Source organism: Podarcis raffonei, chromosome 5 (assembly GCF_027172205.1).
Source record: "Podarcis raffonei isolate rPodRaf1 chromosome 5, rPodRaf1.pri, whole genome shotgun sequence".
Taxonomy (NCBI): Eukaryota; Metazoa; Chordata; class Lepidosauria; order Squamata; family Lacertidae; genus Podarcis; species Podarcis raffonei.
The window spans coordinates 11,326,257-11,342,246 of NC_070606.1; the positions used below are offsets into that span (position 1 = coordinate 11,326,257).

General features: G+C 45.6%; 1 protein-coding gene and 1 long non-coding RNA gene across 7 annotated transcripts; both read right to left on the reverse strand.

Annotated features, from left to right (window-relative positions):
• Positions 1-2,044: 2,044 nt before the first annotated feature.
• On the reverse strand, positions 2,045-3,651 carry LOC128413385 (uncharacterized). Its single transcript, XR_008330317.1, has 2 exons — positions 2,953-3,651; positions 2,045-2,596 (listed from the first exon to the last, which is right to left on the reverse strand). It is a non-coding gene; the product is annotated as an uncharacterized LOC128413385 (long non-coding RNA).
• A 947-nt stretch (positions 3,652-4,598) lies between these two features.
• PARP11 (poly(ADP-ribose) polymerase family member 11) lies at positions 4,599-14,053 on the reverse strand. 6 transcript variants are annotated; one of them, XM_053387808.1, is made up of 8 exons: positions 13,968-14,053; positions 13,088-13,190; positions 11,873-11,993; positions 10,665-10,740; positions 9,139-9,211; positions 8,921-9,051; positions 7,224-7,375; positions 4,599-5,781 (listed from the first exon to the last, which is right to left on the reverse strand). In XM_053387808.1, exons 2-8 carry the CDS (start codon positions 13,148-13,150, stop codon positions 5,468-5,470), a joined length of 930 nt encoding a protein of 309 aa, XP_053243783.1. In that variant the 5' UTR covers positions 13,151-13,190; positions 13,968-14,053; the 3' UTR covers positions 4,599-5,467. The 6 variants fall into 6 exon arrangements, with proteins under 6 accessions (XP_053243783.1, XP_053243780.1, XP_053243782.1 ...); XM_053387805.1 differs by having other exon boundaries at positions 13,044-13,190; positions 13,968-14,044; XM_053387807.1 differs by lacking the exon at positions 13,968-14,053 and adding an exon at positions 13,880-13,943.
• Positions 14,054-15,990: the final 1,937 nt, after the last annotated feature.

Genomic DNA, 15,990 nt, shown 5'->3' on the forward strand with positions numbered 1-15,990 from the left:
TGGCAAAAACAACAACCCCATAAATAGTTCCACCATTAGAAGCCTCAATATTATGCTGCTTAAAAAATTATACCTGTTGACCTAAAAACTTGAATCTTGGCTTTCATGGTCTACAAATGTGTCAATTTTCGGCCCAATTCAATAAAAATTTCCAAAGGTACAGCAGGTTAAAACAGATACTTACTCTTTTTATTTCAATTTTTAAGGGGATTTCTGATTTTGGTGAAAACTACTGTTGAGGTACTTTCCTCATGCTTGTTAAGAAATGCATGTTTTCATTGGTTTAGAGATGTTCTGAGCAGCGGTTCAAATATCAAGGTTTTGATGCCCCGTTATAACCCAGGGGAGCAGCAATGTTTGCTGCAAAGGCCACCTGGTGGAAGCTGTGTGTAATCCTATTCCTTTAGCTTACTTTATCATAGAATTGTAGGGTGAGAAGAGACCTAGTCCCACCTCTGTTGAAAAAACACCAGAAAAGGAGAATCCACTACGTTCCGTGGGAGTCTGTTTCACTGTTGAACCGCTCTGGTCACCAGAAAGTTCTAAAGTTTAGCATGCCTGCTTGAAGGAGGCAGTAGTGAAACCAGTCCTTAAGAAAGCCTCCCTGGACTCAGAAATCTAAGTAACTGTGGTCTAAACCACAGAGCCTAGGGCTTGCCGATCAGAAGGTTGGCGGTTCGAATCCCCGCAACGAGGCGAGCTCCCGTTGCTTGGTCCCTGCTCCTGCCCACCTAGCAGTTCGAAAGCACGTCGAAGTACAAGTAGATAAATAGGTGCCGCTCTGGCGGGAAGGTAAACGGCGTTTCCATGCTTCTCTGGTTCGTCAGAAGCAGCTTAGTCATGCTGGCCACATGACCTGGAAGCTGTCTGTGGACAAATGCTGGCTCCCCCAGCCTATAGAGCGAGATGAGCACCGCAACCCTAGAGTCATCCGCAACAGGACCTAACGGTCAGGGGTACCTTTACCTTTACCAGCCAGTTGCAAATCGCCCCTTCTTGGGCAAGGTTCTTGAGTCATGGATCAGATCCAGGCACTGGAGGAATCTGATTTTGTAGATCCATTTCAATCACGGTTTAGGCCCCTGATTTGGAACAGAAATGTGTCCTTGTCAATTTCCCACCACCTTTCAGCAACTTTCATTCTGGTTATCCTTCTGGAGCTGCTGTACGAGTTGCGGATGAGTGTCACCGCTTTGCGGTGGTTCCAGTCCTCCTTGGATGGTCGTTTCCAGAAGGCGATGCATGGGGAGTGTTCTTTGGCCCCATGGAGCCTTCAATGTGGGATTCCTTGGGGCTCAATTTTATCCCCTATACTATTTAACATCTACATGAAACCACTGAGCGAGGCTAGCCAGAGTTTTGGAGGATCTGGGGTTTTTTAGTACACCACAAGCTTAACATGAGCCAACAGTGTGATGCAGCAGCAAAAAAAGCCAACGCTATTCTAGGCTGCAGCTTAGGAACCACAGCATCCTAAGTGCTCACAGACTGACAATTTAATTATCTGCCCTAGTACCTTTCCTGGTATCAACGCCAAGCTGAATGGTCGGCAACAGCTGCATTCTGCAGTGTTTTTGCTGCGCTACCAGCACTGAAGTGACCTCCCCAGGGTGCAAACCTGGGCAGTGTTTCTGGAGGTCCTGGGCTGCCCAGACGACAAGACTCCCCCCCCCCAACTCACTGATGTGGTCCAAAGTAAATCAGCAATACACTTTGGCACCAGCTTGTACGTCTGCAGGAGTTACAGGGAGGAGTACAAAGCACTGTCCAACTGTCTTAGGGACTCCACGCTGGACTTGTGTACGGTTTGATCTTTAGCCTTTTCTTCTCTGAAAGGTATCCCACAAGGCGGCAGAAGTTTAGGATCAGTTTTCCTTCTCCTAGATGTCTACCTTCCCAGGTTGACGAGCCCCATCTGCTCCTCCCTTCCACTAACAACACATAGACTCATGTAGAAACCACCTTGACCATTGGATCCACTATTAGTCCCGGGTTCAAGACCCATCGGCTACCCTCACCTGGTTTAGCCAGCCAGCTGAAGCTCTTTCATTTCATTTCACTTTTAATTCGTATACAGTGGTACCTTAGGTTACAGACGCTTCAGGTTACAGACTCCGCTAACCCAGAAATAGTACCTTGGGTTAAGAATTTTGCTTCAGGATGAGAATAGAAATTGCGCAGCAGCAGCGGGAGGCCCCATTAGCTAAAGTGGTACCTCAGGTTAAGAACAGTTTCAGGTTAAAAATGGACCTGTAGAATGAATTAAGTTCTTAACCCGAGGTACCACTGTACCGTCTTTCTATATTACTGTACACAAGGCGGTTGTGTAAAGCTGAAGAAACAACAAAGAACTCACACACCACACAATCTGATCCAATACAAAAATGCCATAATAAAAAAAACCTTTAAAATAAACAACTTATATCTAAAAAAACGTAATATTAAATAATCCATTAGATTATAATAGCACACAATAAAATTAAATATCAGCAAACATTAAACAGAAATTCACTCTTAACAATTACAATAAATAATTTCTGAAACTAGAATCCATAAAAATAACAGCAAGTCAACAGTGCATAAAATACAGTGGTGCCTCGCAAGACGAAATTAATGCGTCCCGCGAGTTTTTTCGTCTTGCGATTTTTTCGTCTTGCGAAGCACGGTTTCGGAAAAGTTTTGGAAAAGCTTCAAAAATCACCAAAGTCTTCAAAAACCTCAAAAAAGGCTACCACACCGCGTGCTATGAGTTGCTGCTCGAAGTCAAGTCGCAACTGTATTAACGGTTTTAAGAAAAAGGAAACAAACTTGCAAGACGTTTCCGTCTTGCGAAGCAAGCCCATAGGGAAAATCGTCTTGCGAAGCAATTCAAAAAACCAAAAACCCTTTCGTCTTGCGAGTTTTCCGTCTTGCGAGGCATTCGTCTTGCGGGGTACCACTGTAATGCAATACAAATTGAGAAGCAGAGACACACAACTTATAAAATTATTTTTTTAAAATACCCCTGACCTCCTCTTCTCTCTTCCCAGCTGCTTCCGCTGTTCCTAAAGTCATGGTGTAGGAAAAGCCCCTAGGGCTGGTGGGGGGAGCAAGGCAGGTGGGAAAAGCCATTGCCTGATGAACAGCACAAAGTCTCTCTCCCCTCGCAGCGCTTCCTCTGGAAACAGCAGCTTCCTTATCGAGGCTCCACAGATTGCCATTTCTTCCAATTTAGCGGTAAACATCACGTTTTCTTGGGGGGGGGGGATAATCCATAGGGCAAATGCAAAACCGCTCAGACCTGTGCCTAGAATGTACGAGGCAAGTGGAAAACCTCTTGGGTCCCTGCTTTCTAGGCATGTGGGCAAACCCTAGGTATAACACAGAGAGTGTCCCAGATATCATTGAATTCAGTGGGACCCGATGTTGGTTCACCTGGCTACATCACCCACACAACAGTGCATTAAATATGGGGCTGGGGCTGGGGCTGGAGAGCTGAAAATAATGTAACACTCAAGCCCAGAAGAGACAGCTTATCTATAATTTTTTCTTTAGTGATAGCGTGAATCATGAGATGGAATGCTGTTAAATTGAGTAAGGGGGGAATGCAGGTTTTACGGCTGTTATTTTCAGGGGTGCACTAAATGACCCTTGGGGTCCCTTCCAACTCTTCAATTCACACACACACACACATATATATATATATATATATATATATATATATACACACACACACACACACACACACACACACACACACACAGTGGTGCCTCGCAAGACGAAAAGAATCCATTCCGCGATTCTCTTCGTCTAGCGGTTTTTTCATCTTGCGAAGCAACCCCATTAGCGTCTAAGCGGATTAGCGCTATTAGCGATTTAGCGGCATTAAAGGCTTAGCGGCTAAGCTGTTAAAAGGCTATTAACGGCTTAGCGCCTTAGAAAAGGGGTGGGGAAGCGGGGGGGAAATGGCGAGACTCGCAAGACGTTTTCGTCTTGCGAAGCAAGCCCATAGGGAAATTCGTCTTGCGAAGCGCCTCCGCAACGGAAAACCCTTTCGTCTAGCGGGTTTTTCGTCTTGCGAGGCATTCGTCTTGCGGGGCACCACTGTATATATTTGGGGGGTTAAACCTGATCTATATTTTGCTTTAGGAGGCTTAGTTTGGTCAGAATCGAGTATACACGTCCAGAGGTAATGCTAAATACATTGCTTCTGGTAAATGAGCCAACATAGCCGCTAAAGGGTCATGAACATTTGTGCCCTGGGCTTTTTAAACCATGAACTATCTGAAACCAAAGAGGCGCATGGGTTGCCAGGTGTGAATTTTCCCCCAGCTCTCCCACTCCACTATAGAGAAGTTCAGAAACAGGGAAGAGCCCTTGTTACATGACCCTTGGTTCATGTTGTCATGTACCCATTCGCATATTCCTGTGTGAATGTAGGCTTTTGGTTTTACTGAGACTGGAACAAGATGCTACCACAAATATTTGGTCTGACGATTAGCTCTACCCCATACTGCCTACCATCCCCTTGGACTTGTGCCCCCGTTCCACTTCAGTGGCTGTAATAATAATAATAGTAGTAGTAGCAGTAATAATAATAATAATAATAATAATAATAATAATAATAATAATAATAATTTATTTATAAACCACCCATCTGGCAGGGTTTCCCAGCCCCTCTGGGCAGCTTCCAACAGAATATTAAAAACACAATAAAACATCAAATATTAAAAGCTTCCCTAAACAGGCCTGCCTTCAGATGTCTTCTAAAAGTCATATAGTTGTCTATTTGCTTGACATCTGATGGGAGGGCGTTCCACAGGGTGGGCGCCACCACCGAGAAGGCCCTCTGCCTGGTTCCCTGTAACCTCACTTCTCGGAGGGAGGGAACTGCCAGAAGGCCCTCGGAGCTGGACCTCAGTGTCCGGGCAGAACGATGGGGGTGGAGATGCTCCTTCAGGTATACTGGACTGAGACCGTTTAGGGCTTTAAAGGTCAGCACCAACACTTTGAACTGGTGGCTGTAGAAAAGCTGCAGGATTTATAACATGCCAAACCTAATTCGCATTTTATAAAATGTCCATTTGGATATGAGCAATATATCTCACTTTTAGCCACAACGGCTGATCATCTTATCACAGGGATAAATTTAAGTTAGATGTTTCAATCCTACTGAAGAACCACCCAGCTCTGCCGGTTACTTGAATTTTATGAAACAGCCAGTTTTGACAGGTGACGGATTGTGAAGCAAGCAAGCTGAGCCAATTGTTGCCCTGATATTTACAATTCCTATTTGGCCCAAGTTCCAAGATTAATGGCCATATGTAATGTAGCACGATCAATAACAGTGCTTATGAAGGATTTGAAATTTAAATGATCTGAAATTTGAAGTTAGTCAAGCTTTATACTTCCATTCTGCCAAACACTTATCCACGATGTAAGTTTTATTTTCTTTAGCAAACAAATTAAATACTGCCACTCAGCTCAGTCAGCTGAACTCTATTAAATATTCTGGATAGATCTGGTTGGCATCAAAGATGACAAAAATCCTTGGGTTCCAGGTGCTGTCTACACAGCTGTCATATAAATTCACAAAGCTCCCGTCTTTTGAAGGTGGTCTCACGTATTTGGAGTCCCCATTGACATAGTCCCCCGTCAATACACGAGCGAGAAACATCACTTTATGCTTCCAAAACATCTGAAGTTGCAGGTCAACTCCATGAATCTGTAACGTGCTGCCATGCTTCAAGTCATCTTTGCAGAAGCGGCTGGAATATAAAGCATCCCTTGCAAAATACGTCCCTATGGAAAGAGAAAAGTGCTTTAGCATAGTCTAGAAATACAGTCATCCTACTTACTGAAGCCTGAGGGTGGAACCACACATGATCAGAGACATGGGATTGCTGCCAAAAATGGCAACCGTGTCAAATCCTCACTTCTATCGCCTAAAACAGTGGTCAGCAAACATTTTTAGCAGGGAGCTGGTCCACTGTCCCTCAGACCTTGTGGGGGGCCGGACTATATTTTGGGGAAAAAATGATGCAAGAGCACCACGAACCTCGGTGGCTGCTTACCTGTGTCTTGCGAGTGGCAGGGGCTGGCAGCAGCGGCAGAGGGATGATGAGCAGTGCGCAAAAGGGCTCCGGAGAGGGGCTGATTAAAATGGCAGCCGCTCGAGCGCTGCTGCTGCTGGCACCAACAAAGCCCATCCCCCTTCCTCCTCTAGGCAGGGCAGGGAAAAGCCAGGAGGGAGGGAGGGAGGAGGCGCCGCCACCGTGTGGGGGAGAGGGAGGGAGAGGGAAAGAACGCGCATACTGGTGATCCACGCGGCGATTCCCAGACTGTCCATGGGCCGGATCCAGAAGGCAATTGGGCCTGATCCGGCCCGCGGCCCTTAGTTTGCCTACCCATGGCCTAAAACATGTATCAATGGAAACACAGGATAAAATATAATGATGTCACACACTTCCTGACCTGCACCATTGGATAGCAGCTGGAAGTGGAAGCAGTATATGCACCACCTGTACTGCGATGGGTTGCTGGGACTATGTGGAAAGCTTCCAGAGAAATCGAGATCGTGGAGCGCCAATTCCAGTCCTTGCTTACTTTTCCTTGGAACATCACTCACTCAAGGAGTAGTGGGTGTGCTTGGGAACTTGTTGGTGATTTGCCGCGGGTCTAATTTCTGGGATTAGCTCTAATTTATGGCTCTCGATTCTGACCCTTAGCAAGACTTTTTTTCAGATTAATTAAGGGATGCTCACAAGGGCAGTATGAAACTAAAAGGTAAAGGTACCCCTGCCTGTCAGTGCCAGTCGTGACAGACTCTAGGGTTGCGCGCTCATCTCGCTCAAGAGGCCGGGAGCCGGCGCTGTCTGAAGACACTTCTGGGTCATGTGGCCAGCGTGACTAAGCGGCATCTGGCGAGCCAGCACCAGCGCCGCACACGGAAACGCCATTTACCTTCCCGCTAGGTAAGCGGTCGCTATTTATCTACTTGCACTTAGGGGTGCTTTTGAACTGCTAGGTGGTCAGGAGCTGGGACCGAACGACGGGAGCTCACCCCGTCGTGGGGGTTCGAACCGCCGACCTTGCGATCAGCAAGTCCTAGGCACTGAGGTTTTACCCACAGCGCCACCCGCGTCCCATTTAACTACTTTGCAGTAAAACATTTAACTAGGAGAAAGCTGCAAGAACATAATGTGCATGAAAACCCATAAAAGACAGTTCATGCAGCCCCTTGCCTTTTCCATATACAGCAGCATGCATGCCGTTGATTCTCCAATCAAAGTTATGAATGCAGATGGCTTCCACGAATTCACTACTGGTGCCATGAAACAGCATATGTTCATTAATGAAGGAGACACCTCTTTTCTTCTTTAGCTGAGCCTTTTTCCTGTCAAAAGGACAAAATAACAAACAATTTGTAATGGAAATACGCTATTAGAATAAAAATGTGAGCAAAGCAAAAGCCAAGGTCGGAAAGCCATTGCCATCTCACAGTTGAAGAGGTAGTAAATTCCTTTAAAAAATAGACTGCAGACTGCAGGTAGGAGACTGCACTTGTGAATGCAGGGAGAGGCCTAGACCAGATCACTGATAAACTAGTCTTCTACTTGCAGAAATGTTTTGCAGCTTTTTTAGTTGTACACAAGGTAACATTTCAAAAGTAGTATTCTCCATACACCAGCTGTATGAACTAATACAGTCCTTTCTACCACACAATCGCACACATTAGAAATTTGATATTTTATAAATCAGAGCCCTAAATAAATTTAAAAAACAACAACACTGGGATATCACTATAATTCATCATGCAAAAACCATTAACGGATCTACTGCTAGCAAATATTGTTGGTGCTAACCTATAAAATAGTTTCGGCGCAACCATTGGAGACCAATGAATTCCCTCTTGTGGGGTTCTTGGCTGAGAAATCATTATGCAAAACAAATAGCAGATCTTTGCTTAATGTATTTCTGTAAGTATCTGCATACAGCTAGGAAACTAATTATAAAAAAGGTGATTATAAAGTCCCCAAAATGGCAATTTCTAAAACATTTTACAGGGATGTAAGCAGACACTTGCCCAGCTGCCTGTGGTAAGACATGTTTCTAGATAACCAGACAGGGAGGCTTCAAAAAAGTTGTTGTTGTTTTCCTCTGGCAGGTAGGCTACTTAAGTTATGCCGGTCTAATTGAAAGGATGAGTAAATCATACTGGTTTCGACAAGGTTTCTGCTGCCAGAGCACTTTATGAATTAGCACATTAATGACATGGATATATTTTGGCATGGAAATACAAAACAGATCAAGGGAAAATCATGATGAGTCAATGTTATGCAAAAAGTTCATGCAAAGAACATTTCAAGTGGCATTTCTGTGATGAAGAAAATGTGCAGACTGGTCCAGTTTTTTTTAATACTGCCTTTAACTCCTGCAACCTTCAACAACAATATTTAGGGACTTTGAATTGAAATGTGACATTTGAGCAGGCCAATTCAAGTCAGTTAAACCTAAATAATTGAATTTGTTTGTTATTATGCGATGGATTTTTGTGTTTTTATACTGTAAACTGCCCTCTGATCCTCAGATGAAGAGCGGTAAAGAATTTTTAAAACAACAACCACCAAAACTTGTAGAGTCAACTGTCAGAACCACAATAACAATGTTGTCTTTTAATTAAAACATTACCAGGGTGAGCTAGTAGGAGATATGGGCTGACACTGGCCATTTATGTAGTTTGGGGCTCAGTGCACAATGTATTAAAAGAGAAAAGAATGCAAGACATGCACTGCAAGGCAGATAAAGACAGGTCTGATTAAGAATGAACGAAAGGAAACATGAATTTTAAGCTTGAAATTAAGTCAATGTAAATACTGAAATGATCTGTCTTTAAAAGAGATGCTATTTAGCACAAAAACCACTTTAAAAATAGTCTCACCTGCAAAAGAATTCCCACAGGTCTAGATTCTGAATTCTCTGAATTCTTCTAATCCGATTACTATCCATTGTTTTCCCAAACTGACTAGCAACCTCCTTATATTCATTTGTCAGCTTATGCAAAGTAATTAGCTGAAGGAGAGAGAAACACGGAACTTTACCCAGATGCATTAAGTCCTTTGCATCTAACGTTTTCAAAATAACCTACTAAGGTCTTACCTGGTATGGCTCTTCTGAGTTTACATTCTCCCAGTGTGAAGGCATGGGGATAGACTGATTTTCACAGATGAAACTTTAAACACAAAAGGAGTAGTAAGTACACTAGCACAGCCTCCACTCAAGACAGAAATACTACACAAAATGCAAAATGTACATTTACAAAAATGTAAAGGATTGGAAAGAGTTTTAGTTTCCTCTTTGGATTTTGTTTTTGAACAATAAGCTCAGAATAAAAAGAAAATAACCAGTCAATCAGGTGCTTTAATGATTTGCTGAATTAGAACCTTAAGTTTAAGGTTTTAGATGTGCCTATTTAGTTATGTCTTCTCCAATTTTCCTACAAGGGGCAGAGGTTACTTAACTTATTCCCACTTTGTCCTAGGGAGAACCCAGAAAACTAAGAAAATGTAAGAGGTCACCTGAAGAGGAAATGATCTTAGATTTTTTTTAAAAATCAGTTCTGGAAAGGTTAGGAACACAGGAAGCTGCCTTAAACCCAGTGATACCACTGGCCCATCTAGTTCAGTGCTGCTGATGTTGACTGCTAGTGGTTCTCCAGGATTTCAGACTGGGGTCTCTTGCCTGCAGACGTCAGGCTTTGGTCGTGGCACCTTTTGCATGCAAAGCAGAGATCTATGGCCAGAAACCAGAGACTTGCAGCTCTTTCCCTTGAAGTAATTAAGTCTGATTCACCTACCCATTCCTTTTTCCTTATTGAGTATCTTACTTGTTTAGATGATCAAGAAGTTAATCAAAACAGGAAGAGAGATGAAAACAAGGAAAGAAATAATGTACTCTGCACAGCTTCTATTCAATGAGGCTTGAACAAAATAACTTTTGCTCAGCGGACTGCAAGAGAGCGCATTCAAAACTGAATGTTTTCAGGGATGCAAAGTTAAAAAGAAAAAAAGAGAAATGAAGTAAATATAGGGATGGTGTATAAATTGCATCAGATACAGTGGTACCTTGGGTTACAGACACTTCAGGTTACAGACTCCGCTAACCCAGAAATAGTACCTCGTGTTAAGAACTTTGCTTCAGGATGAGAACAGAAATTGTGCTCCAGCGGTGCAGCAGCAGCAGGAGGCCCCATTAGCTAAAGTGGTGCTTCAGGTTAAGAACAGTTTCAGGTTAAGAACGGACCTCCGGAACAAATTAAGTCTTAACCCGAGGTACCACTGTATTGCAAAATGGCTACGATAATTTGTTTCCACAATGTCTGAGGTGCACCAAGTGATGAACTGTGAATATAGTTTCATCCGTCTTTTGCATTTTAATTTACTCAAGGTGGGGGGATGACTATCAGCATTAACTTAAAACAGGCTTCCTCAACCTCTGCCCTCCAGATGTTTTGAGACTACAATTCCCATCATCTCGGACCACTGGTCCTGCTAGCTAGGGCTCATGGGAGTTGTAGGCCAAAAACGTCTGAAGGGCCGGGGTTGAGGAAGCCTGACCTAACAGGACACTAAAACATTTAAAGAAAAAAATAACTATGTCCCAAGGAAAATGTGAGTGACTGTTACCTGAAGGCAGTGATAGAAAATGGAGCTCTTTTTATGGGACGTTCTTTTCCAGTTGTTTGGTTAGTTTGTTTCATCCCTGTGTAAAAAACCAGAGTTAGCCAAAATCTAAATCAGCCTGCCACACGCTGGTGCCCTCCAGATCAGGAGTAATGAGAGTTTTAGTCCCAATATTTGGAGAGCACCAGGTTGGGAAAAGCTGGTCTAGAAAATGGGCAGACAGAATTTTGCCAAGCACTTTTTTCAGTGTTCTTTCATGGGAATTTCAGTTAACAGCACATAAAAGTGCACCAATGATCAGTTCACAAGACAATCAAAATCTGTTGTAGGTAAATTGATTTGATCTGTTCAAATGTAGCTCTTGCCCTTTCTTACAAGCTTTAAGGAAATGCACACTGGGGGCGGGGGGACGACTTTCCCTTTTGTTAGTATCCTGCTCTCACTCCTGAATCACACTATATTTATACTGAGTTACTGCATTCTATCCTATCTTGTCTTCAAGACCTCTGGGCAGGACACATAGGGCAGCTTACAGAATAAGCCATACCAAATGCTAAGGTAAAAGGTAAAGGTAAAGGGACCCCTGACCATTAGATCCAGTCGTGGCCGACTCTGGGGTTGCGGCGCTCATCTCGCTTTACTGGCCGAGGGAGCCGGCATACAGCTTCCGGGTCATGTGGCCAGCATGACTAAGCTGCTTCTGGAGAACCAGTGCAGCGCACGGAAATGCTGTTTACCTTCCCGCCGGAGCGGTACCTATTTATCTACTTGCACTTTGACGTGCTTTTGAACTGCTAGGTTGGCAGGAGCAGGGACTGAGCAACGGGAGCTCACCCCGTTGCGGGGATTCGAACCGCCGACTTTCTGATTGGCGAGTCCTAGGCTCTGTGGTTTAACCCACAGCACCACCTGCGTCCCAATGCTAAGGTACTGTGAACTTAATAAGGGTGTAAGAATAAGTTAAACTTGTGTTTTAAAATGTCGTAAGCCACTGATGATGTGATAAAAATCAATCAAGTAAGTCTCCCAGGCAGTAACCCATACAAATGTGCTTATCTTCAACATAGTCACTGCATCATAAGCCTTACTACAAGTAAAAGTTCTCTGTTAATTATTCACCCACGCAATCAGAAAACTTCCCAATTACAACATAGGGTATTTCCCCTGGCTTATAAACGTCTTATACCTTCTCAGTAAATAGAAATACATACCTGAAAAGTCCAACACATAGTCGAATTTTGCAGTTGTAAAAGAAATGGAACCTTGTGGATTAATTTTGAACATCCCTTCAATGTCTTCACTGCTAAGTGAACACTGGCTAGTAGAATCAGTCTTCAAAACAAATGAAAAGCACACTTTTAAAGGTTATAAACAAGTGACCCAATAATCATTAGCACATAAACAGCATTTTAGATTGAATTTTAGAAGAATTTAGGAGAATAAATGCAGAGGGGCCTCAGTAGTTTTAATAATTTCAGCTACAAGATTTTGTAAATGTTGGAAGTACAGAAGAACTGCCAAAGTTCTCATTTAAATTTTAGAACATTCCTTGTTTGAGATTTTGCATTCATGGCATCTTACACCTAATAAACCCAGCATAATTAATTCTGCAAAAGCTGTAGGCTGGAGTCTCCTTCAACCTTTATTATTAATTGGAACAATGTCCTTGTTTTGAACTGCAATAGTACACACAACTGGATGTGAGTAAGTACTACTGAAGTCAAAGGAATGGATTTATCCACCATCACAAAATCAGTTAGTGCAAATAACTGGCATTCTGCAAAATTTCCTACAACAAAAGAATTGATAAAAAAAAGCATGGCAATAAGCAAAGCTATCTAAATTAAGTAAAGACAAGAGTAAACAATATAATGTAAAATGTTGCTAAGAAAAAGAAGAGTTTGGATTTGATATACCGCTTTATCACTACCCAAAGGAGTCTCAAAGTGGCTAACATTCTCCTTTCCCTTCCTCCCCCACAACAAACACTCTGTGAGATGAGTGGGGCTGAGAGACTTCAAAGAAGTGTGACTAGCCCAAGGTCACCCTGCAGCTGCATGTGGAGGAGCAGAGCCGTGAAGAACTGGCAATCAGTTATCTGATTTTTGTAAACCAAAATATGGTATTGAAACTAACACCTAAAACTGTTTTCCAATTGTGCATATATTTGTATTTGTATGAAAGTTGACCCCTCTGATACTTGCAGCAGAGCACGTTGTTGTCCATTCATGTATTTTAATATAAAATATACTACGACTTGCAAGAGATTCTTAGCCTCACTTTTCCCATCTGTGAAATGAAAACAACAACCTACTTTGCAGAGTGCGAGGACAGGAAAACAGAAAACTATGAATAGGGTGGGCTATCTACATAAATGACTACCTCAAACATATGCCACTTGCCACATTCAGCCAAGTAAAACCAACCCCACTGGGTATCCGACGTGTCCATTTCTTCGAGGGGGTCTGCCATATCATGAGAGAGCTCATCTGCTCCCTCAGACATCTCTTGAAACGGTCCAGACATTTCCTGAAAGAATCAGAGCAGTCGCACAAGTGAAATTTCTGGTTGCAAAAAGCTTTTGCTGGCTTGCAATTCTTGGGGGGAGGGGGGAAACATTTCCAAATTTTAAAACCGATGCAGAGTTCTTACAGATCCTCATACAGGACTGGAATCACAGGGGAAAGCCCCCTTTGATGACACTCCCGGTGGTGTCCTGTCAAAATCTGCCTCCTGCTCCCAACACCTTGTTCTGCAATTTCACCTGCAAACATCCTGGGAGGAACAGGTGGTCCCCAAGTCAACCGGGAAGCACCGGAGCCAGCTCTTGGGGGGGGCGTGGTCCCTTTGCTTCCCCCCACCCCAAATAAAATATTTGAAGGGGGCCGGATTCCCTTCCAAAAGTTATGGGGCATTGCCATTCCAGAGGCGTGCGTGTGCCACGTCTGGTGATGGGTCAGGCTTACCTGCCCCCTCAATACTTCAAGTCGCCCCCCCTGCTCGGAAGCCGCCTCTTCGGCGCTAAACCCCGAGCCCCCCGGGGAGGACTCGGCTGGGCTCGGCTCCCCAGCGCTATCCGGGGCCGCCCCGCTGCTCTGGCCTTTTCAGCGGCGCCCCAGAGCATGTGCAGAGCGCGGGTTCCTCCCTCGCCCAGGGAGCCGGGGAGGCGCCTGGAGGAAAGAGGCCGCGGCGGCCGGCGGGGAGAACGGGATCCCCACCGGCTTCTCCTCACGCCGAACCGGCAGCTCCGCGACCGCCGCGCGGGGAAACGGGGCCGTTTGTTTACATGCAGCGCAGAAGAGCCACCTGGCGGCCGCTCCTCCTTCGCCCCCTCAGGCGGAGCTTCCCTTCTTCAGGCAGGGGGCGGGGAGGGGGCGTGGCTTGCCCCGCCTGACGGACCGACGGACGCGCGCCCCGCCCCCTCTTCCCGCCGCTTCCGCCCTCTGTGCCCGCCCCTTCCGCCGCCTCTCACCTGTCAGAGCCATAGCTGTCAATTTACAGATTTGAAAATAAGGGACCAGCAGCCTGGGAAATAAGGGACCAGCAGCCTGGGAAATAAGGGACCAGCAGCCTGGGAAATAAGGGACCAGCAGCCTGGGAAATGAGGGACCAGCAGCCTGGGAAATGAGGGACCAGCAGCCTGGGAAATAAGGGACCAGCAGCCTGGAAAAATAAGGGACCAGCAGCCTGGAAAAATAAGGGACCAGCAGCCTGGAAAAATAAGGGACCAGCAGCCTGGCAAAATAAGGGACCAGCAGCCTGGCAAAATAAGGGACCAGCAGCCTGGCAAAATAAGGGACCAGCAGCCAAAATAAAGGGATTTTGGCTTAACTTATGCAGAAATCCTGCACTGATGGAGCCAGGCTGCTTTGGCTGCCACTGACTGTGTTTTGCAGGGGGTTGGACTAGATGATCCTAAGGGTCTACGACTCCCACCAAAGAAGAGGGGCAGACAAAACTGATAGCAAAGCTTACAGGCAGAATTAGAAACCAGGAAGAGGACCTCTTTAATAAAGAATGGGGAAAGTTTATAATTTAGTTGAAAAGCTATTGTCAAGAGTTACATACATTGGTAGGGTTGACAGAAAACTTGTAGTAAAAATTTGAACTATGGATGGACAAATGATTGTTAAAAATAGAGTTATGAAAGGGATTCAGAGGGGGAAATCGCTACATTAAGATGCTGCACTGGTTGGAGGGGATGCTAAGCAGCACGTCGGGGCTGCCGTCGTCCTGGCGCGAGGAGTTCCATCGGCCCTTCCCTGCCCGAGAGAGGGAGGGAGACTCTCACCCACTCCGCCCGCAGGTCCGGCATGAGGCGGTTGCGGCGCCATGGCGGCCGCTGAAGTGCCACCCTTCTGCGTCCCTCCCCATCCCCTCCTCTTCCTCCTCCCTCAGGCCGCCTCCTCTGCTGGCAGCGCGGCAGAAGTCTCGCAAGAGAGGGGCTGCCTGCCCACCCTCTGCCACCCGTCTCCTCACGACCCACACCTGGGGGAAAAGGGAGAGACGGAGACGCAGCAGCTCGTGCGTGCTCTCTCTCTCTTGTGACAGAGGACCCCGAGCCGCTGCTTCCCTCCCAAGCCAAGCAAGCATGAAATCCGGGAAATTTAAGGGACATCATCAATAAGGGACAGCAGCGGGACATCGCACTGGAATAAGGGAGTTTCCCGCCACTTACGGTTGACATCTATGGTTAGAGCCCACGAAGCCACAACACCGAGCAGTGGTAGAGTGACTCGCCTGCGAGGAAATGCGAGCTCGCTTTCACGATTTTCTGGGCGCTCCGGAGCCACCGCTTGTTGCTTTTCCTGCTGTCCCTTCGAAGGGCACCACCGCCTGCATGCTGCTGCGGCTGCCTCTGCTCCACACGCCGGGCCCGTTGCGTGCTGCTGCTGCCTAAGGCCCAGGCGGCAGGACCGTTTCCCGCGCCAGTCACGGTTGTGAAGATACCGCGTTGCACTTTTATGCATTTCTCTCTCTCTCCCCGGGCAGCATCTGGTTGGTCGTTTGCCGCACGAAGCAGGCCGTGCGATGGCGGCTGCCGCCAGCAGAGGAGAAGGGCAGACCTGGTGCTAGGAGGAGAGCGGAAAAGGCTGCAATCCCAAGAATGCTGCAGGCACAGGGGAGCAGAAAGCACTTTCTCGGGTCGCCACTCCGCTGCACCATGTGCAACAGGTCTGTGAATGAAACAGGCAGTGCCGGGTTTACGTATAAGCTAAACAAGCTATAGCTTAGGAGCCCCACAAAAAAAATTCAAAGGGGAAAATAAGATGTACATTTCTAAAATATAATAAAAAATAAATAAAACAAAACCTACATACAGCAGCAG